Here is a 23,325-nt window from a genome sequence, read left to right as displayed (position 1 = left end):
GCGGCCCGGCCCGGCCCGGCGGGGCGCGGCCAGAGCGGGGGCGGCGCAGCCCGCCTTGGCCGCCGGGGGGCGCTGTGGCGCGGGGCTCCGCGCGCCCCGGCCGCGCGCTGTGGAGGCGGAAGGAAAACTCGGAGCGGATGACCGGAGCGGAGCGGCCCTGCCCGCGGGGTGAGTCCGGACTGTGCCCCTGCCCCTGTTTGCACCTGAATTCATGGATTAATACATTATTTCGATTTGTTGCCGGAAAAAAAGGGCCCAGCTGCACTCGGGACACACCCCTTTCTCTTTACAATTAAACGTATTTCCACAGGGAGCGAATGCAGCAGCGGCACGACTACGCAAAACCACCGCGTTCTGCTTCTGAAGCACTCTGTGTTGATGCTAGAACTGAGGAACTGAGTGAACATTATTAATAAGATTTATTAGGTCAATCAGTTTAGGTTTTGTTGACGTGCTGCCAGAGAAAAAGAAAAAAAGGCACAGGAGGGGAGAGACGAAAGTGGAAAGGAGATACAAGTAGAGACCAGAATCTGTGGAGTGAGGAGATAACAGCCAGTAAGAAGGTAGTAGCAGAGATTTGCTCCAAAACAGGATGTTCTGTTTCTTGTAATAAAAAAACCCAAACAAAAAACCAACCCCCCCCCACCACCACCAAACCAAAGCAAACCAAAAAAACCCCAACCAACCAAAAAAGTCCACTCAAACTGAAAGCTATATCCAGTATCTTCTTACAGTGCATCCAACAGAACAATATCAGATGACTCTTAGTCTGCCTTTGGCAAGAATGCTCTGCTGCTGATCCAGTGGACTATTCCCAGATCAATAAAGAGCTAAAAGACATCTCTCTAGAATTGCATCTCTCTCCAGGAACTCAGCTACTTATGGTGTTGTATTTTCCTGGTGAGAAGAAAGCATTTAACCATCAAGGAGGAGAAAAATAACATTAAATGGGTATAAATTGCTATACATTAATACTGCTTGGAAACAGAAGATTTCAAACCTTCAAGACTTCAAGAAAAGGGTGATATTTCTTCCAGAGTTTTGCTTTTGTTGCTCATCTGCACAAGACAAACCTCAAGATTCTTACTGAGCACTGGTATTTTCCATACAGTCTTCCCATTTCCATAACTCATTTTGGGACAAGTTTTTACATACTTGTCCTGGCTGATAAAATGTATCACCAGATGACCTCAGCCTCCCACAGCAATCCTTGGAGAAGGTGGTTTCTCTGTTGTTATTTTTCTCCTTTGAAAAGGGACCTGCCAAAATAAAACCAGTCATACATTTAAAAAATGGAAATGTTCAAGGCCAGGTTGGACAGAGCTTTGAGCAACCTGATCTAGTGGAAAGTGTCTGTGCCCATGGCAGGAGGGTTGGAACTAGATGATCTTTAAGGTAGTTCCCTTCCCTTCCCTTCCCTTCCCTTCCCTTCCCTTCCCTTCCCTTCCCTTCCCTTCCAAGCAAAACCACCCACTTACATACAAAGTATTTCTGAAGTAACCTTCTTGTAGATTAAACCTGTCACCATACAGAGTGATTAGAGAGTCCAGACAGGGAAGTTAGACACACTGAAAAAGTACCACCAGGTACTTTCTAATATTACCTCAAGGACATGAAAGCTTAACAAGTTTTCTATGCAGCCAGAATGCTAGGGGATGGCAGCATCCAACCCATTATTCACTTGTTCCTCGCTAGGAAATGACTGTCTAGGTGACTGCTTCTCACTCAATAACTGATCACATTACTATCTAAAGAAAGGGTATTTCAGCGCTGCACAAATTAGTTTCCTGAGTCAAACCTGCAATGACAGCAAACTCCAATAAGCAAGGTTGCATCATTGTTATTTATGAAACAAAACTATGTAAGTTTTCTTACTGTCCCTTGGAACAGGTTTCAGTTTTCTATTTCAAAATTAAATACAACTCTGAGGTTTGGGTTTTCCTATAGACTGTACAACCTAGAGGTAAGAGAGAGATATATATTCTCAATCAGGAAAGTTGTCTTAGCTTTTAAATTACTTAAGCAGTATGTAACATCCAGACATAATTCCTGGAATGACATTACCAAGCCACAAGCAGAAACATAGCCAAGAGTATTCCTTTTACATATTTAAACAAGCTTCATGTTCAAAGTTTCTTCGAACTGTCTTCCTCCCCGGTCTAATCCTGAAGCTTCCAGAGAAGCTCATCTATGTGCCCTGATTGCCAGGCTTTAAAGCAAACCCATTTGGTTGTGATGTCACTCTGTGCATTCCTTGACTCCTTTCCCAGAGGAAATACAATTTACTGTTCATTCCCAGAGTAACCCTCCATACTGCTCCAGCTCCGTGCTCAATCCCAGCAGGCAGGATATTCCACAATGGCAAAACAGCACAGTTTACAGTGGCTAGATCCCTGAAATACAGAATATAAAATAGATTGTATTGACACATAATTTGTTTAATTACAGGCAAGGAACTGGTTTTCTGCATCCAGAGGGCACATTCTCACATCTTGAAAGAAATAGCTTTGTATGTCTACGTTAAACCTTTTATTCGAGAGCTAAAACATTAAAGTTTCTCAACTTGTTGCAGCTTTGGAAAAGCAGTAGGTGCACATAATGAGCCTGCTGCTGCAAACTGATCTCAAATGCCAGTTTGCCTGTTTGGGTTTGGAAAAATTATGTAGAAAGAAAAAAAATCACATAACTTAGAGAGAGTATCTTGGAAATTTGTATCATCAAAGCACAATTTTATCTTTTAAAATAAAAAAAACCTCAAACAAATCTCAGCATATAATAACTCCTAGGAAACCTTCCTAACACAAGAAGCGACAACTGTGGAGAAGGCAACCAGAGCAAAAAACCATTTGTAGGTAAACATAGTATCTTTGTCTTATCAGCTTGTACAGTGAGAAAACACAGACATGCTTTTAGGCACACAAAATTGTAACAGACATACACTCCCACCATAAATATATGTGTAACCACTGGTCTTGGGTTGTAATTCCATACATAGCAATTAGACCATCACAGAGTAGAAATGGTCGGTACACCGACTCTGCCTGCAGCCCTAGCCCTGTGTGTGTCCCGTGATCATCACCCATCCTAGTCACAACTGTATTGATCCAGGAGAAGAGGTAAAGTGTTTGTTTTTAACAAGGCGGAAGAAGGACATAAAAAGTATATATATATATAAGGTTGTACATTGTCTTGGGGATGCTAAATTGAGAACAACCAAAGAAGTGCAGACGGTACCATCAGCAGCACATGGGTGAGCACTGCACCATTGGGAGCTGACAGCCGTACCGTGCAGAGACACAGGCAGTGCTTTCCCACCGGGAAAACACCTACAAGCCCGTACTAAACCAGGGAAAGATGGACATAAACCCTCACACACTTATCACTCACGAGCAGTGGTGGATGAACTACCTTTGTTACAGGGCAAAGAAAAACACGGTAAAACACGGTATTGCATCACAACCAAGCCTTTGCTCTGCCTGAGCGAGGCAACTGCCGAGGAGTAACTTTTTCTCTTTGGCTTATTTTTAATACAACGCACACACACGAGGCGCACAGGCGGAAGATGCCGGCAGCAGGCGGCTGCAGCTAAGGCCGGCCCTGCAGGTCACGGGCGAGGGGCCAGGCAGGAAGAGCAGCCACTAGCGCCTCCTGGGACTCGCTTCGTGAACCGCTCCTCAAGAACACCCGTGAAACCCTCACACACCGCACAGGCCAATCTGCGGCGTGGGCAGGCGGGCGTGCTTTGGAGGCGGGCAAGGCGGGCGGAGCGGAGGAGCCGCGCCCTGGGGCCGGGTCCATCGGCGCTGTCGCGTCCGCTGCGCTCCGCCCCGGGGTGGTGGCCGAAGGGCCGGCGGTAGCGCGGCGGCCGGAGGGTAAGAACGGCCGGCCCTGGGGAGCGGGGCGTGGGGTGCCGCTGGCGGAGGGCGCTCCGGGCCAGGCCGGAGTGCGCCGGGCAGCGGGCGGGCGGTGCTCGCTCCGCCAGGGGAAGTTGTCGCGGCGGTTCCCGGCGGCTCCGCTGGGGCTGCCCGGAGCCCGCAGGCCTGCCGGCACGGGCGGACCGACCCTCCGTCTGCTCCGACCCCTGGGCGGCGGCAGGCTCGGCCGGAGGAGCCTGGCCCGCGCGGCGGGCCTGGGCCCGGGGCTTCCCGGCGCGGGGGTTGCCCGAGCTGGGTCCGCACCTGCCCGGGGCTCACAGCCGGGGCGGGGGAGCGGGGCGTCCCGGGTCGCGGTCCCGCGACTCCCGCTGGAGCCGCCGAGAGCTGGGCCCTGCCCGCTGGGCTGCCCTCGGCTGGCGCTGCCGGCGTCTGGCTTGCGGCGCTGCCCGAGCTCGGGGGACCGCGGCCTTCAGTGGCTCCGTCTTTTGGGCTGGGGCTGGCGGTTTGTTTTATCCTCACCTCGGACAGCATGGAGCATAGCGGTGCTGGGAGAGTTCGCTTCAAAACGCCCCTTTTACTGCAATATTCGTGAGAGCAGCGGCACTTTTTTATCATCGCTCCTTTTCAGTTAATTTTGGATAGAGCAGCCTGGATAAACTCATTTCATATGTTAAAAATCAGTTTAAAGCTCTTCTTTAAACTTCTCCAAGTGACTTTCTGGTAAATGCTTGTCATAAAATCGCTAGGGTTGGAAAAGGCCTCTAAGATCACAGAGTCCAGTAACATTTACTGTGTTTACTGCTAAACGATGTCACCAAGTGCCACATCCACAAACTATTTGAAGGCTTCCAGCCTCTTCCAATGCCGATCACCAATTTCAGTGGAGAAGTTTTTCCAATCTAAACTTTTTCCAATATCCAATCTAAACTTCCTCTGATGTAATTTGAGGCCATTTCCTCTCACGGTGCTTGAGAGAGTTGACCGACCCCCACCTGGATCCAGCCTCCTTTCATGTGATTGTAGAGAGCCATAAGGTCCCCCCTGAGCCTCCTTTTTTCTAGGCTAAACGACCCTAGCTTTTTTTCCCTGCATGATAAACTCTCTGCTGCTGTGGATCAATACATACACTTGCCACATTGCCTTAGCTTGTAGTGCTCCTGCATACCCACCTCTGCAGAATTAAAATATTTCCTCTGCCTCGAGCTTGCCTTCAGCCCTGCTGGTGGGACTCCTCAGAGGCCACACTGTCCGTGAGAACAGGGAAATCAAATATCTGAAAAGTAACCTGGCAAAATATGATTTTATCTTCTTGTCTTCAAGATAACCCTCTTTCCTGACCTGGTTGATGGTATGGTCTCTGAAACTGTTGTGATGGGCCAGGGCCTCACATGAGTGACCAGCTGGGAAACTGGGGATGGTAAGAGCTGTTACCATCAGCTGTCACATCACAGTGAGCAAATGTGAGGGGCACCTTTAGAACAATTATTCCCACTACTTACATGTTGCTCATATGGACTATGTGAGTGTTTCAGGTTAGGTATTTCCAGGTTGTTAATTTTTCCCTAAAGTGTGAGTTTGTTTTAAAGTATGAACTTAGGTGACACAAGTTAGGGTGTTGTAAGATAAGGACAGTTCAGCCTGCAGTTACTGTAGTAAACCCTAGGGCAAGGGCAGATGTGCTCCAAATGTTATTACCATGGCAGAGTGGCCAAAAGGAAATAATAATTTGGTAAAGGGCTTGAAGGCCAAATTCCTTGTGATTTGTCAGTTGCAACAGTTATAACTTAAGGGAGTGGCTTATTGATATGTCAGGGTTGATTTCAAAAGGCCATGCTGCTGAGCAGCAATTCAGTGGATCAGCCAGTAAATAATTCTGGGCTTTGTATACAGTTAGATAGTGAGAAATTAATTTCTGATGCTTGAAGATCTCCTAGCTATGAACAGAAGTGGGGAAGAGCAAGGGTAATAGTGTGCACTAGCAAACTACTATAGCTTACTCAGATCTATGAAGAGAGTTTATGGCTTTTACGTGATTGATTGCAGTAGTAGGAACATGGCTGCAGCCATGATGGTGTAAGGATATAAGTGAAAGAAGATTTGCAAGGGCAGGATACTATATCAGTTGGTTTAATAGAAGATGTACTTGCAAAACAGAACAAGATTTTATGTACACCAGGTGGTCTGCAGGCTTGACTTTCATATCTCTACAGGTTGCAACAACAGTGTCCTGGATGTTTTAATCTGCTGCACCACAAATCTTAGTGGGGTGGCAGAAGCATAGTTGGCACTAACTTGGTGGAAAGCTTTAGGAAGCTCTTTATCTTAATGCACAGTGGGCAGAAAGGACTCTAGAGATTACTTGCTGCTTCAGTTTTGTAGAAGGTGCTTTGCGTATCTGCTCTGCATATATGAGACAAAGTTAGCGTTAATTCTGAGTGCATTTGGCAGCAGTTCCCTAAGAGGAGCGATTCAGTGCTGCAGTCTGTGCTGTAGCTGCTGCTTCCAGAAGTTCCTGGTTATTTTATATTAATGTTATTTGCACTAGCTTTTCCTCTAGTACATATGTGGGTTTTTTTCTTCATCATTCTCAGTAAAGTGTAGTCACCCTCTTTTACCAAACAGTTTCTGTGCTTGTCTTCCCTTGTACATTCCCATATTGAAAGCAAACAGGCATTTTTCAAGTAATAGCACTATAGTTGATAACCTATGAAGACCATATTACTTTTTTTTCATGTTTCTTCAGCGGAAGCTTTTATGTGGCACTCTTGCAGTTCTCTTTGTATATGTAACTTTTTTGTCTCCATATGATTTAGTCTGTATTTATGTTAAAATTGTGTCTATCAAATAAAGAAAAATATAGCATATGGACTTACTAAAATACACTAAGCTTTACTTGTAACTAGGTGCTGAGACTTTGTGGAAGAAACTGGCACAGATGGTTTGCCAACTTCTGCTTCTTTTTCCTTGAATTTAGGCCTGAAAAGTCCTTGATAATCGGTGGAAGCCTCTCTGTAAACTTTTTGGACAATTAAGCATGTGAGGGGCAAAAAACCCCTGGGTGATTATCCTGTTTGTACTAGATGTAGGTATACTGATACATGGAATTCAGGCATCTGAACTTAACTCCTTTAATCAAAACCCAGCATTATACTGTTTTGATTTCCTGAAAAATTTCTCTGGGTAAGCTAAAGGTTGTCAATATTTTCTGTGTAGTTGGCACTGAAACTTAGAGATGATGTCCAGAACTGATGATACTCTGGAAGATACTTAGTTTCTTATTGTTCAATATGAAGTGGGTGTAGCGGCTGCCTGGTGATTCTTGGCTAGAAAATGGTAGCTATTCTCTTCTATGTACCTTTTTGTTTAAGTATATTGAGAGATGAATCCACTGAAGTGTTATGCGTAGTGTGGCATTATAAAAGAAAATGTGCAACCTGTAAGCTTAATTTCAGCAGCCTATTGGTTTACCTCCATAAGCCCTTATTAGGGAGTACCCAGTTTCATTTTTTGTGCCAGCTGGTAATTTCTAAACTGTTACCCTGAAATATCCCTCTATGCTGGAAATAATACTTCATATTACTTACTTTTTCAGTGTAGATAGATCTTGATGCAACTTGCTTGAGTGTTTTCTTTAAATGTGCTCTGTCTGGGCATTTGAAGCTGATGAAATGCAGCACACATCAACAGAATCCATCAATTTTTAAGCAAGCAAACAAGCATGTGATCCAAAAGATGTTGCTCTAAGAGTCAGTGAACTCTAGTTTTGGCAGAACTGCATTAACTCCTGCAATTAGGAGTGCTGTGCTGAACATGCTGAACTTTTGAGTTCCCAGAAGAGCCTACCAGGAGTGGGTTTGGTCAAAGGTATGATGTCAGATTGTGAGCCCCTGATGTCACAGCAGGAGGAGATATTTGGGAGAGGGATGTTTGAGCTTGATTGACAACCCAGTATGAACTTTAGAAGTTCTGGTATGTCAAGGTAGAGAGAGGCATTCTCACAAGTGTAGTGGTATTTTGGTAGTCACCTGGGTCTCTAATTTACTCGGCAGGTTGTCTGTGTTTGTATAAATATGCAGCAAACTGGGCTGCTAAGTCTGATTCTGCTTCTTCTGTGACAGGTGGCTTTTGACACAACCAGACATTTTTAGTGAAGGAGCCATAAGATAGAGAAGCCTGGAAAGACTAAAGCTGCAAGAACAGGAGCACGGTCAAAAAAGGGGGAAAAAAAAGAGAGGGGGTTGAAAGGTGAGAGTATATTTTTAGAGAATGTCCCATTTTCTTGAAATTTGTTACACTTCCTCATACCAAGTAAAATACAGGAAGAGTGGCTGTGTAAAAATCCAGGCTTTGAGGAAACAGGAGTTGGAGAAATTGAAACAATACTATGTAGTTGTTAATTTATATATTGGGAAGAAAACCATAATGATAATTCTGTGTGTAAGATGTCAGATGTAGGGGTCTGGATTATGAGAAAGGCTGGACTGGAGATATCCCGAGGTCCCTTTCAGATTGGATTATTCTATGATTCTGTGGGCCTATAGTGAGAGCTGTTGCTCTCAAATTGTTCTGAGGATTGTTTCCTTAAGGCTCTGTGTGTGGGCTTTTGTTATTGCTCTATGCTGCAACATCTTAAATCAATGTCCTTATGCCCTGAAATAAAATTAATTTGATGTACATTTCTCAGTGCCTCCAAGCTGACTAGAAAATCCAAAGCTATGAAAAGAATACTTTTCTGTCTTTACCCATTTTTGTGTGTTATTTTTTTATCGTTGATATCTTTACTGCAGTGTTCTTAAATTCGCATATGAGTAATAGTAGTATATTGAAGTTTTAATTCGTTAGATAATGTGTTTGGATGGCATCCTACACTGTCACTAGTAATCAGTCGGGTTATGCATCTTCTTAAAAAACCAGACACTTAAAACGCATAGTGAATCTAACGCTAGGTCTCTAAAAGCACTGCTATGCTTCCACTGCTAATTCTTCCTTATTCAAATACTTTTAAAAAACTGTTTTTAAACACTTACTTGTGTGAACACTGTTCCTTGAATTTTCTGGAGGTTTTTGTGATGCATCATGTTGATTATTTGGTAGATCTACTTCCTACAGGGCAAAGTTTCCAAAAAGTGGTGATAGCCTGTTGTGGTTTAACCCCAGCTGGTAATTAAGTCCTACAACAGCTGCTCACTCCCTCCCCTTCTCCCCAGTGGTATGGGGAGGAGAATCAAAAAGGTGAAAGTGAGAAAACTTGAGGATTGAGATCAAGACAGTCTCATAGGTAAAGCAAAGGCCATGTGCACAAGGAAAGCAAAACAAGAAATTCATTCTCCACTTCCCAGGGCAGGCAGGTGTTCTGTATCCCCAGGACACCACGGCTCCATCCCACATAACAGTGACTTGGGAAGACAAACACCATCACTCCAAATGCTCCCCCCTCCTCCTTCTCCCCCAGCTTTATTGCTGAGGATGAGGCCATATGGTTGGGGATATCCCTCGGGTCAGCTGGGATCAGCTGTCCTGGCTGTGTCCCCTCCCAGCTCCTTGGGCACCCTCCGCCTCTCGCTGCTGGGGTGGGGTGAGGAGCAGAGAAGGCCTTGGCTCAGGGTAAGCCTTGTTCAGTGATAACCCCTGAATTACAAGAGCCTTGTAATACCTCTTAAATAGGACCCTCATGCTAATCTGTAGGGGAGATTTGTTAATTTAAGAAATAGATCCAAATGATTAGTCTCTAGCTGTGCCCTTGGAGACAAGAATCATGTGATGCTGTTGTCTTGGCAGTGCTTATAAAGAAAACCCAAGAATACAAACCATTTGAAGAGACAAAGAACTTTCTAACTGTGGGGATCAGTTAGGTGTGTGTAATTTATGTGCCATGTTTTTTAAACATGTTATTTAAGCAAACGAGATTCCTTGTTAGCCACATGTGATTCTTGGTGACTGGTTGCTTATTATTAGCACTTCAAAGACTTACATCCAATCCCCCAGGATGCAAAATATAAAACAAGTGTCATCTAAATTGTCCCATATTGATAATTACCTAGAAAAAGAAGTGGTGATGAAAAGAAGTTCAAGAGACAAAAAGGAAAGCTAAGCTCGAGAGGAGAGAAGAGAAGGCAGATAGATGGAGATGAGGAACATCGCCCAAAGCAGCGGAAGGTACCAGCTGAAGAACAGCAGTGGCCAGAGAATATGCCTGAATGGGAAGAAAGGAAATCCCTGCTAGCTCAGAGAAGAGTGGAGTCTGTCAGACTGCTTACAGTGCTGTTAAGTCGTGTGAAAGTAAGACTATTTTAAAACGTACTTTAAATTTTTGAGGATATTTATTAGAGCTTGAATAATCCACTAGACATTTGATATCTTGATGCTATTCAGAAGACTGCTTTGGGGCTGACTGAACACTGAGAAGGCCTGAGGTCCATGTCTTGTGACAATCTGCTCTCAGTCTTACCCTAAGAGCAAACGTAGTGCATTTTTACACAGAAACTTTGCCTTTGGTGCTTTTTCAAGACCTTATCTTTACTGAGTAAAAAATAGGGCTGGAAAGGCTATATTACCTCTATTAGACTTGATCCAGTGTTGCAAGCAAGGAATTTTGGGGTGAGGACATAAGTGATGCTCTCTCTGCTTGTTTTGGTCTCAGGCCTACAAGTGACTGAATTAAATTTGCACAGATTATACCAGTTGCATTTCTAATAGCCTCTTCTTTTTTCTTGCACTCATTTACCAGGCTTATTTCAGTTTGATTCAGATAATGTCTTGAGAAAGTCAGCAGAGAAGTGATAAAATTTGAGTGTTTTGCACACAGATTAATGTTTGTAGGTTTAGTTTAGTGCTTTGGGCAAAAAAAAGAGTTTCAAATGAAAATGGGGTTTTAATTTCTAATATGGTTTTGTCTTCACTATTTGTGGAGGAAAATTTGCTTGCAGCTTTTAACAAGTGTGTATTTTCCCCAGTCCTTAATGTAAAAGACTTCTAAAGGACTGTAATTTACTATGAGTTGAAGTCAGAGGCTACCCTTGCCATTCTGCATGAATTTTAGAGCCCCATTACATCTGACATTAGCCTTCTTAATTATGAAGGTGATGTGTTAAATAAACTTCTATTTTCTTGGTTTCGCAGTTGGCAAGTCAAAAAGTGGATCCTTCACTGGGTGTAAAGAAGGACGATTCATTTTCTGAAACAGCATTTAAAGACATACAGCAGGAGCTGATTAGCTCCCTTTATCATACGCACAAAGAGCTGAAACGTAAGGAGGAGTTTAAGTGCCCGTTAACCCAAAAAGTTAGCGGTTTATGTAGTGAGGAAGGAGATGTGAGTAACTTCCATGCACCTACTTGTCACATAGTTAGGACAATTTTAAATGATGTCTCTCCAGTCCCGAGCTCTGATGGACTGCCTGGCAGAGATGTGTGCAACTCCTCCACCAAAGGCTGTGGGCCTTTGCTGATCACGGTTACCCAGGACGGCCGGGTCATCGAACCTCTCCATGGAAGGCACCACCCAGCACTGGATGTAGTTCACACGCAGACAGTGTCTGAGGAAGATGACTGCAAAAAGCAAAAGGTTTATGAGACTGATGAATTCATCCATTATTTACTAAACTACTATCAGACACCACACTATGCACGTGTTTGCTTAGAGCCAAAAACCACTGCGAACAAGTCCCGGTGGAAGCGAGTGGTGTCTGATGATGGTAGTGGGTTTGACATCAGCTTGAGTAACAAACATGGTCAGCACTTCAGAGAAGTGAGTCCTGTACAAAACCGCCACAAGAGAAATTGTAGTAGTGATAGTAATTATAGGCTGGTGATCACTCTTGGGGAACTTGAGTCAACAGACAAAGTGTTAGAAAGCAAGGTCCATGGGGGCAAGCTTGCAAAAAAGCTGCAAGTGCAGAGGAATGACTCACTGACTGTTGATAACTTACCACATGCTGGACTGAATCATTCTTTGGAGTGCACTACTGTTACTCGTAATAAGGAATTCAAACAAGAAGATGGTAGAGATGAAGGCACTGTACCATATGGAACATGTAGATCTGCTTGCAGATTAAAGGATTTGTTGGAAGAGATCAGTGATTCTGAGTACTTTAGAGAGGCATGTGGTGGCTCAGTGAAGAGAGCAGAAAGAAGGTATGAAGAAATTTACAGCAGTTGTATTAAAGGGTGCTTGCCTGCAAGAGCCGGGGAAAGAAAATTACTGGTTTACCGTAAAAATGTAGCTCTGGAAGGTCAAGAGAAGGAAATCAGCCAATGTAACTCCTGTTCTAATTCTGTCCATGAGGGCTTGGCAAAGCAGTGTGAACGTAAACTTAAAAAGTCGTGCAAGAGGTCTAGTAGTAAATTAAGATATGAAGGAAAGAAAAGTGAGAGACAATCCAGGGAAAAGGAGAGAAATGCTCATAAAATGAAGAAAAAGCGAAAAAAGCTTTCTTCTAATCTTTTATCTGATGAATGTGGCTTTTCAGAGACGGACAGTTGCATGCAGCTGGGGTCACTCAGAAAGATACAGAGAAAATGTAAGAAAATGTTGCACAAAAAAGTGAAATTCAAGACACTTCACACCTCTATGGCAGCACCAGATGTTACCCCTCATGATGGTTCACCCCTTCAGGAGATCCTCCAGAGGAGAGGTGAGAAAGAGGGACGCCACAGCTAAGGGGACTGAATTTGACAGGTCTGTGGCAGGTGAGGTTGCCACAGTTCTTACAGTGATGAATGGTTTTAAAAAGTATAAGCATGAGATAAAAAAAACCCAGTGCAACTTCTCTGCAATTAAGAGTTTGTTCAGTTTAGCTCTGAAACACACAGCTGCAGCTCAAGAGTAATATTTGTTTACTTAATTGGTTAGCACAGTATCTGTCCTGGGCATTAGCAATGGGTGGTTATTCTGTTAACTACATGCATACTAACAACATGCTTTAGACAACTAAAACATTGATAGACAATTCAGTGTGTGGCACAGCTGTGTGGGAAGTACTGTCGCAGGTGAGTGAATTTTTACATAGCTAAAATACATCTAATGTTCATACAGGATTGCTACTGGCTGTTCTTACCGTCCTTTTTATGATTTACTGTGCCTCCAGTTGATTGGTGGATACCTTACAGCCACCTCCCTTTCCCTCCCTGCCCACCTGACAAACTCATTTCAAGTAACTTTCTCTTATCTACAGGAGATGAGAGGAAATTAATGTTGAGAAGAGAGATGGATGCAGACGTCAGAGGATGCCCTCTATTTCCTCTTGAGATAATTCAGACAAACCCCTGCTCAGATACTTTCTGTGGAGCAGAGCCCAGAAGAGGATGCTGAACAGCTACTGTATTATAGCTCTGAAGTTTTTATACGGGGGTGGGAGAGGAAAGCCCTTTGATCATTAAAAGGTATATGAAATACTGGGTTGGTTTTTTTGGTTTTTTTTTTGCTTAGGTGATTCCTTTGGTTAGAATATCTAACTGGTGTAGTGAGCCACAAAAGCAGAATCTGTGTTTGCCTTTTGGATAACAGGACCAAAACTTTCCCCAGAGCCAGACAAACTTTCATGGACTAGTGGCTAAGAACTTAAAAGGACACAGATTGAGATCTTGGAACATTACACTTTGATTGAATGCAGGGAATAATGTAAATTACAGTATTTACTAATAATGAGTCATTGGAAAAAAACATAATTGTCAATCCTAGAGCAAGCATATGAAGTGCCTCCTCAATCAGATTGTTATAATGATGGGAGTGATGTGGGGGACATTTATACTCAATTTTGAGAAGTAATAGATTTCCAAATATGAAAAAAATCCCATCTTCTGTAAAACCCACACTAGAAGAATCCTTGTCTTCTATTCACAATTCTAGAGGTGTTTCTGAAAACTTGCTCGCCTTTGGGAGGAAGGATTTCACTGAACTTACGCTCAATGTAGTGCTTCCAGGAATCTGAATGGTTGTCTAAGCAAAGCTCTGAGTGTTAGATAATGAAAGGGCAGTACTTGTCAGCCTGCTGACAGTCCCCATGGAAATGCAGGTTGACAGTTCACAAGATTTTGAAGGCACATATAGTGAGATAGCTCTTTAGTATGAGTTTGCTTACAAATGCTTTCCAGAGGAATTGTGAAATGTTGTCAGAGTTGTGCTGCATGTAGATAAAAATGTGAAAATGCAATCTAGGAACTTGAGTTATATCCATGTTTATTCAGCTGGCTATATCTAGAAGACAGCCACAATTGCTTTCAAAGTCCCTTAGCAAGATACAGAGAACCAGTTCAAAGTTCAATGCACTGATTATTGCAGCTTTCATTTTATTATGTTTTATTTATTACATGTCAGTAGACGAAGTTAATGTGAAAATGTTGCCTTCATTACATAAGATCTTACCCATGTTTGTAATTTCTGCTCTAATAAATCGTAATAAAAAAGAATAATTGTAATTGTTTGTGGTAGATAGGTTTTCCCCCAGTCTTCAATACTGGTGATTCCTGCAGGCTTCTAAGCCAGGTTTTATCAGTCTTTCTGTTCATATGTTCAGACATTGAGTGCCTTTTCGGGGTCATGCATGACAAATGGTTGCTACTCAAAGTACTGTTAATCTATTACTTTTATCTAAAAAGATCTTATTTTCTTGACAGAAGTATTTTCTGACTATTTTGGAGAACATTTATGCCCCTCTTAAGTCTCCTTTTTAGTATTTTATACAGTTATAATGAAGATGGACTATTGTATTCATTGACCTTGTAAAACATTTTCAGTTGCACTGAGGTGACATACCAATGGTGTTTTTTCTCTATGCAATATTTGCAGATTAAAGATAACAAAACTTCCCCCTCTGCCAATCTATAGACAGTTCTCTGTCCATGAGTACCCATTTCCCATGAGACAGGCCTTTTGGTGACAGGTGAGGAAGTATTTCTTTTTGTTAATCTGGAGGAGAAGGAACTAAAGATTTCCTTCAGTGTAAATTTCCAGTGTTTTATCAACATGCTGTCACAGTAACCAATAACAAATAAATACTCAATTTCTGTAATTGCTTCAGGTTCACCTGTATTGACTGAAATTGATAGGATTTGCTTTATCTCCCAAGTCCTCATTCCATGTAAAACATTGTTAGTAAATAAAATATGCATGCACTTTAAAATGTGAGACATTGTAATCTTCATACTGAAAGAGAACTTCTGTTTCCTGTTTGACATTATTTAGAACCTGATTTCAGGTGCTTTAATAATAATTTTACTTTACACAAAATCATAGAATGGTTTGGATCGGGACCTTAAAAGACCATCTTGTTCCAACCCCCATGCCAAGGGCATGGGCACCTTCCACCTGCTCCAAGCACTGTCCATCTGGTCTTCAACACTGCCAGGGATGGGGCATCCAGTTTCTTTTGGCAGCCTCTGCCAGGGCCTCACTACGCTCACATGGAAGAATTTCTTTTTCCTGTCAGCATATTTAATATGAGCCCTATCTTTTCATACACTGGACTGCTTAATATAATTTTATTATCCTGAAGGCTAATCTTTAAAGATACATGTAACAGTTTGCTTTAAAACTTTTAAAATGCATGGCTTTGTAGATTGGATTTTAGTAGTTATATGTCACATCCCAAGTATGAAAGTTACAGAATGTTTTGGCAATTAGAACATTTATTACATGAAAATATGTATTAAAAGCAGCATTTATATAGTTCAGCAATGGAAATGTACAACATTTCTGGCATAATTTCACACATTTTAGTTTGAACCTGACATGTGCTGTTGTGCCTAGCTGCTGTTTCAGGAGGCTGGGTGCTTTTTATGGAAATACTGTTTACTCTGACATGTATGAAGTTAGACCCTGAGACTGCAGATCTTGCCATCAAATCTAATTTTTTGTACAGAACTAGTGAAAATGCCTCCTCATAGAACTGGTAGAACAGAAGTTGGCTGAACAATGCTTTGTTACTGAAAATATGTGACCTGTGGGTTGTACCTTGTGCTGAATGCTGAAGTCAAAATCCTACATGTTGGTTTTAAAGCAGAAATACACAAGGTCCATTATTAAATCAGTCCATCTGCTTGAAATACAATACAGCAATTATAAAGCCCTTTCTTCTTAATCCAGGGATTCCAGGTAATGCATAGAAATGCCTCACCTTTCATAAAACCCCTTACATAACTTTCAACAGATGTATTTGTTAATGACCTTTTTTTTGTTTAACTGAAACAGCAGGAAGCAAGAGTTAATAAAGGTGATTAAGGGCAGACGAAGTCCAGATAAAAGAATATCTGAATTTTACAAAGCAGTTGACATGAGTTTTCCTGGTTGGAAATAAGATATGACTCAATTGTTTTGATTTGTCCTAGAGTATATCTTTGTGACAGGTGTTGGACATGTCAGATGAGGGAGATTGGTGACATTCTCTGCATTGAATTGGTCATCACGTCCTACCAGCCTGATAAGCTGCCTGGCATGGTTCTTTTTGCATACTCATTGCTGCCAGTCACTCTTGAAGGAAGGGTACAAATGGTAATGAACAGACTAAAAAAGAAGCTAAAATCCATCCATTTTCTTCAGCACTTTAGAAGGAAGTAAAATCTTTGCCTGCTACTTTATGAGCAGCTTTTGGGATTCGCTTCTTCCCCTTTCACAATAAATTCTCTGTTTTCCCTCAAAAAGTAACAGTCTTACCAAAGTGTCATACCTCCTCCCCAAAAAGTATTAACAATGAGCTTTGTCTTCTGTTACTGCCTATTTTCTGCATTGTTTTTGTTACTACTTTCTTTGTGAAGCATAATGTTCTAATGTACAGATTAATACTTAAAATAGTGTTCAGTTCCTCGGGAGACGTTACGGAGTAACTTGAGAGTCAGCTGGTTGGGTCCACTGAAGGGTAGGTTACAACCTTCCAAAGCTCCAGCTTTTGCTCAGTATTAACAATTACTTGGGGTTTTTCTTCTGCTTAACTCTGTTTTTGCAATAGAGCATGTTCTCTATTTAATATTCCGTTAAAGTTTTACTAGAGAACTGCATTTACAAGCATTCCATTAGAACATATTTTACTCAATCTATGCATTGGATAATGTGACACATTAGAGAAAGACAATATAAAACTCGAAACATTAGGAGACTATTAAATATAACATCTGGTTGTAGTAAATAAAAACAAATACCACCATTATGCAAGAGTATTTTATTTTCTGCCTTAAACAAATAAAAGCACATTTTCAATTTGAGGTAAACCATTAGTACTAGTTTGCAAAGAGTATAAATGTCTCTAAAAATAAAATAGCAACACAAAGGTCATGACAAGGTCTACATGTGCCTCTAGACCTTCGTTACTACTAGGTAGTTCATACAGTACCACTTTACACAAGCTCTCTGGTTCAAACAACCTTGCTCTTCATTGGAAGGCCCAGTGCAACCAAAAGAAAATGCCAGGACAGTGTTGGGACTGAGGGGGAGTCAGTTGTTCTCACCACAGATGGTCTCAGGCACTTTACCATGTTGTGTCAACGTGTTTATGAAAGCTGCTGTTGTGCAACACACTCTACTTCCAAACACTTTTGCCTAGTTTACACCTTCCCACTCAGTTCCTCATTTTGGTCATGTTGCCAAATTGAAACAACCAGACAGCTGAGCCAGAGAAATCAAAGGGAACTACACCAGACAGGCACCTTGGATATTCTGCACTAGCAGAATCACCTGGACAAGAAACAAGTTCAAAAGCAAATCATTAGTTATCTTGGAATTTATAAGAAGGTTTTACAGAAGTATTTTGGATGATGAACATTTACAGTTTTCCTTGGTCATATCCATTTACCCAGCCCTCTCTGGTAGGAGGCAGGTCACTTAGAAAAAACTAGTAATTAAGCATAGAGGTGAGCCAAGAGAGCAAATAAGTAAAAAGCAACTCAAAGGTCAGGTCCACAGGTATAGCATTGCTGATTATGCATGAGATTGTGCCTTTTTTGTTGATGGCAACATTCCAAACCAACAAAGGCCTCAACGCAGAAACAGCTTACGCTGTTTTATTTTGTACAGGAAACTTGTGTAAGTTACATTGACCAGTAATGTTTTCCTGCGAGGTAAAGGTGCATGTACAAGAGCACTTGCTAATCATGCCATACCAGCAACTTCTTGTTTTTTAGGCCTAGGAAGCAAGAACAGCTGATCTTCCATGTTTAATATAATTCCATTAACATTCACGGAAGCATTTTTTAAGAAGAAGAAATTCAAGTGAACAATAGTCAAGTCACACTCCATGGTGTACTTTTAGGGATGCCTAGTTCCACTCATTATCTAAACTTTTGTAACACTATAGATGTGCTTTAAAAGTGAACAAAGAATATTAGTCCATGCAGAATTATGCATGTTGAATACATTAGTCTTTATTAAATATTTAAAAGTGATTTAACCTCTCAAAAATTCTTGATCTTTTTTAAAAGTAGTTAGTGTTTCATCTGTAAGTCGCTAATGCAACTCCTTGAAAGCCAAATTATCTTACATAATATTGAATTACATTGCACAACAAATGAGTATGATGCTTTGTGGACAAACAAAATATAGTCCCTTTTCAAAAGGAATTACAACCCTGGGGCCAGATCCTGCAGAAGCTAACACAAAAGAAGATCTAGGGGTGTTTGTGTTGCATATATGAAGTTATTCATGTGCTTGTGTCCACAGTGCTAGGCTGGTAATGAAAAACTTTATTTCGACTGACTCTGCAGTAAATGGTGATAGCAGAAAAATAGTCCTTTATTGCCAAAATTGCAGTTTACTTTTGCGCAGACATTTGTCATGCATACTTCTTATGTGGTTTTAAAGGAAGACAGATCATAGACCTTCAGAAGTTTCCCACTGAATTTGAATAGGAAACCTTTGAAAAGAAACAATTCACTGTAACTCTGGACCTTCTGTAAGCCTTGCTGCTGCTGCACCTTGTGAAACAGAAGTGGAATGTTACAAATGATCCTTTATGATTCAAAAATAGATTGTTCCTCACTGCATTATCTACTCTTTCTTTGCATCCTGGGCATCTTTTTCATCTTCATCAGAGTATACAGTGGGTTCCTCCCCCTCCTTCAGCAGCTTACCAACATGATGATACTTAACTGGGGAAAAAAAAAATCCAAGTAATTATTGTGCCCTGAAGAGACACCTTTTTAAACTCCTCTGACTGTTTTCTGAATGAACAGGATGGCTATATTTTAATAAAACAGCTCTGAGCAACTTGTTCCAAACACTGGGATAAAGGAGAAAAGCTAAAATCAACTATTACCTGAACTACTATTACTGTTGTAGTAAGAATCATGTGAAGTGAATGTAACTGTAAATCTCATTTTATTCCCTAAACCAAAAGATGAATAAACACAAACTGAGGGACTCACCCAGCCAAAGAAACAGAATCCTGGATTAGATTATTTCTCTTGCCAACGTCAAAGCTAGTTTTTCAACTAAAGGCAGTTAGACTATTTACATCATCTATTAAACACACACATGCAAATGTGCACACATACAACTTAGAAGGGATTTTATTTTTTGTAATGTGTATTGAAAATATTCAATAGGACAGAATTTCTCCCAAAGATAAAGATGGATCTATTATCTGATTATGTGATTAAGCCTCTGATTTATTTCCTATCTCCTTTTGAGCGTGTAAAAATGCCAAGACCATGTACATGTAAGGACTGAAAGCTATACTATGTTGCCTATCTGTCAACTTCAAGAAAGCAAAAGAAGCCCCTGATTACAGGTATTTCAGACTAGCAGTGTTGTTATAACAATTTAAAGCAACTCATGGCCATATTTAATAGGAACACAGTAATAAATAGAGTGGAGTTCACTGTCAGTCCTGATGCTCAACACTTGTAAAGGTAGATTTTAACACTAGTTCAAGTCAGATATTTGGTAGCATAGTTCTGGTTTCTGTGACAAGCTTGTTAGCATAATAAAACAGCCATTCAGTGTGGCATGATTAACAGTCTTAATTAAAACAGGAAGAGGGCCAAAATAGTAGGGGCACATGAGGTCAGGACTGAGATTTCTAATGACATCATGTGGAGGAAAACTCCACTGTAGCTGGTTATAGTAAATATTTCAACACTAGATTTAAAAAGAAAACACATTTGATTTCCACTATGCTAGTTATTGGTGTATGCAATTTCCATCATATATATATATAAAATGCTTCCAGCTGGTTACAGCTTTTTAACCATTGCTTCCCCTATTACCAGCTAACTACTTCTTTGCAAATAGGTTTAAAATTGCTTACAAGTGAATTGTGACTCCCAGTCCCTCAAGGTCTCTTGCTGTGTAGCGTTGAGATCAGAGAGGTCATCATACTTATCCCTCAGTGCCTCCTTATCCAGGCAGAAAGTGGCAAGACCTCGGGATGCATCTCTTCCAGCAAAAATCCCATACGGGCCCTCTTTAAAATAAAAACATAAGCAGCATTATTGCAGAGGTAATGGATGCTACATGATCTTCATGGATCGGAGTCCCCAAGCTAAAACAGATGGTGAGTTTCTACCCTTACCCATGCGTCAGGTACCTCAAGCTTCTGAAGTGCTTTGAAGTTTTATTCTAATTGGTAATAAGAGAAAACAGAGGAAGAGGACAAGAAACAAAACCATGGAGAAATATACTGAGTTTGCTGAAACATCCGGACAATGAACCACACAATGGCACATGTAAACAGGGTAAGGATAAGCACACAAACTGGGAAGCACATCCTTAGAATAAGGAAAAGAGAAAGGATTTCTATGTCTGGGGTGAAATTAAAGTTTTCTAACAGATACTCCTGACTTGAGATGAAAAGATGGCTTGACAGAAAATCTAGTGGAGCTACTAGAAATGATCAAGTTGGAGGAAACATCTATTAAAATGTAAGATGAACTCAAATGATCAAAACATGCAACTCACAGCAGATCAGATATCAAGATAAACTCTTGCTAAACTTCATTAATGATTAACTTGCTTGCATGACAAGCCAAAAATTGAGATATTGCAAGTTCAACTAGACATTCAAAGTTCTTCTAAATGGAGCTTAAAGAAGTTAGATGTGAACTCTGGTTATTGTAGAGCACATTCCATCTTCCAGAGTGTGCTTTTTCCTAAATTAATCAAAACAATCTTACTTTTCCATTTAAATGAACATTAAACTAGCCAGACACTGGTGAACCATTCAGCCATTACCAAATCAGATGCAACAGGCAGCTTTTACTGTCATCAAGGAAGGCAGCATCTGAAGCTTGGACCTTATGTCAAGTGGGTTTTAGTTTGCACAAATAGAAAACTGCACATCTAACTCAGCTGTACATATCATCCTGACTGCTGCAGAATGCAAAGTTAGAGCCTGGCATCATTCAGTGAAAGTCTCATCTATGTTTGGCCCAAAAGTAGTAACCGATAACAGTTCCAAAAACATGGTGTCTCCTGCATTATTCTCCTTGTCTCAAAGTAGTACTAGCAGCTCACTACTGCAGCTACCAGGCTGTCTGGACAGCTGAAGAGTGGCTATGCCAGACAGATCCTGGTACAAATCAGCAAGCCTCAGTGAGGCGTTTTAACAGGCAGCCTCTGATAAAAATAAAACCCCATGCCCTCATGGAGGTGATTAAACTCTTTCAGCTGGATGCACATACTCCCACCCACCTCATCACCGGCTGCTCTATGAGCATAGGTTATTCCCCTTTGCACGTTTTAACTATGCTCCCGATAGAAAGCTGGTTTAATCTAAATTGCCAAATATTTAGTATAAATATTATGCAGTAGAGTGATAGCCACTAAAAGCTGGGAATGGAATGTCAACGCTGAGAGAACACTTCGCTTCTGCTGCCTTCCATCAGGCAAAGGCACCCCAGGCCGCCAAAGCCGCCAAAGCCCTTATGGTACGTGTAGTCTGCCACGGGAAAACACAGCGAATAATGAAGGAACATAAGCTGGCAAACCCGGAGTTTCTACAGCACCGGGGCCCAACTCCGGAGCCCGGGCGGCAGCAGTCACCCTGCCCGCCGGCTCACCGAGACGCAGCTCTCCCAGCGTTGCAGGGGCGCGCAGCCTTCCCGGCCGCAAGGCAAGCTGAGCCCTTTCCAAACCTCCGGATCGGGACCAGGGCCGGGGTGGAGTCAGGCAGGAGCGCTGATCCCCGCCGGGGGAAGGCGCTCGCGGCCCGCACCGGCCCTGACCCGCCCCGGGCACAACGCGCGGAGGGCCCGGGCTGGGCCCGTCTCACAGCCCCTGCCCGCCCCCGCCCTCACCGGGCCCGTAGAACTTCCTGGCGCGGGTCACGTCGAAGACTTTGCCGTTGACGGCCATGAGGATTCGCGGGTCACTCACGCCGTCGAAGGGCCGCAGCTGCTCCAGCGTGAAGTCGCGGCGCTTCATCTTGGGCAGCGGCGGCGGGTCCGCCTCACCCGCGGGTGCCGCGGGTCGCTCACCCCGCAGGATCTGATAGAGCAGGAAGAGGCAGAGGCCCAGCAGGCTCAGGTTGAGCGGGGAGCCTACGATCTCCAGGAGCAGCCCGCCGCCCTCGCCCGCCGCCGGCTCCTCGCCGGCCACCGCCACCTCCTCGCGGGCCATGGCGCTGGACTATGCGGCGGCTCGGCGGGCTCTGAGCGCGTAGCGGCGGCACAGAGCACAACCGGCGCGCTGGGGCGGGCCGAGGGGCGGCGGCAGGAAGGGAGGGGCGGTAGGCGCGGCGGGGCTGAGGCGCGGGCGCGGGGCCGGCCCCAGGCTGGGCGGGCTCGTGGCCTCCGCGCCCGCCGTCGGCGCTAGGTGGTGGTGCGGGTCCGGCCACGGCAGTGGCTCCCCGGCTGCTGGTTCCCGGCGAGGCGGCCTCAGGCCGGGTCAGGCCAGGCCGCTGCGGCTGTTGCGTGGCACACGGTTCCACAGAAATTCCGGAAAAAATAACCTTGGGGTGCTGTTAGACCTGTGTCAGAGCTGCCCTGCTGGGCTGTGAGAACCAGCCGAGCCTTGCTGGATGGAGGATGGAGCCAGGCTCAGCTCCGTGGTGCCAAACACTAAGACAAGAGGCAACGGGCAGAAACTGGTGCCCAGGAACACATGTTCCACCTGAACATGAGGAAGAACTTCTTTACTGTGCAGTGCCTGCACAATGAAACTCATTGTTCTGAGAGTTCGTGGAGTGTCCCTCACAGGAGAGATTCAAGAACCATCTGGATGCAATCCTGTGCCACGTGCTCTGGGCTGACCCTGTTTGAGCAGGGAGGTTGGACCAGATGACCCCTTGTGGTCCTTTCCAACCTGACCCATTCTGTGATTCCTTACACTTGCTCCACCTGTGCCAGCGCACATCTTCACTTTCTTGGCAGGGCAGTGATTTTTCCCAGTACTCTCTAGAAATATTGTCGAACTAAACATAGGAGAAAAGGGAAGAAATTACCAAACTTCTGGGGTTTTCTCATTCAGATATTACCTTCAGGCCCCACAAAACTACAGAAGCCAGCAACCACAATGTACTAATACAACA

General features: G+C 43.0%; 2 protein-coding genes across 2 annotated transcripts; one reads left to right on the top strand and one right to left on the bottom strand.

Annotated features, from left to right (window-relative positions):
* The first annotated feature begins 3,739 nt into the window (after window positions 1-3,739).
* On the top strand, window positions 3,740-14,281 carry LOC125333022 (A-kinase anchor protein 17B-like). Its single transcript, XM_048318488.1, has 4 exons — window positions 3,740-3,872; window positions 9,917-10,154; window positions 10,995-12,507; window positions 13,048-14,281. The coding sequence occupies exons 2-4, from the start codon at window positions 10,065-10,067 to the stop codon at window positions 13,182-13,184; spliced, it is 1,740 nt and encodes a 579-aa protein (XP_048174445.1). The 5' UTR covers window positions 3,740-3,872; window positions 9,917-10,064; the 3' UTR covers window positions 13,185-14,281.
* A 2,729-nt stretch (window positions 14,282-17,010) lies between these two features.
* PGRMC1 (progesterone receptor membrane component 1) lies at window positions 17,011-22,509 on the bottom strand. The gene is made up of 3 exons (XM_048318489.1): window positions 22,094-22,509; window positions 20,107-20,262; window positions 17,011-18,946 (listed from the first exon to the last, which is right to left on the bottom strand). The coding sequence occupies exons 1-3, from the start codon at window positions 22,413-22,415 to the stop codon at window positions 18,846-18,848; spliced, it is 579 nt and encodes a 192-aa protein (XP_048174446.1). The 5' UTR covers window positions 22,416-22,509; the 3' UTR covers window positions 17,011-18,845.
* Between the last annotated feature and the right edge of the window lie 816 nt (window positions 22,510-23,325).

The sequence above is a fragment of the Corvus hawaiiensis genome, chromosome 14 (genome assembly GCF_020740725.1).
Source record: "Corvus hawaiiensis isolate bCorHaw1 chromosome 14, bCorHaw1.pri.cur, whole genome shotgun sequence".
In the NCBI taxonomy this organism is placed as follows: Eukaryota; Metazoa; Chordata; class Aves; order Passeriformes; family Corvidae; genus Corvus; species Corvus hawaiiensis.
This window is presented reverse-complemented; position numbering and strand designations above follow the sequence as displayed.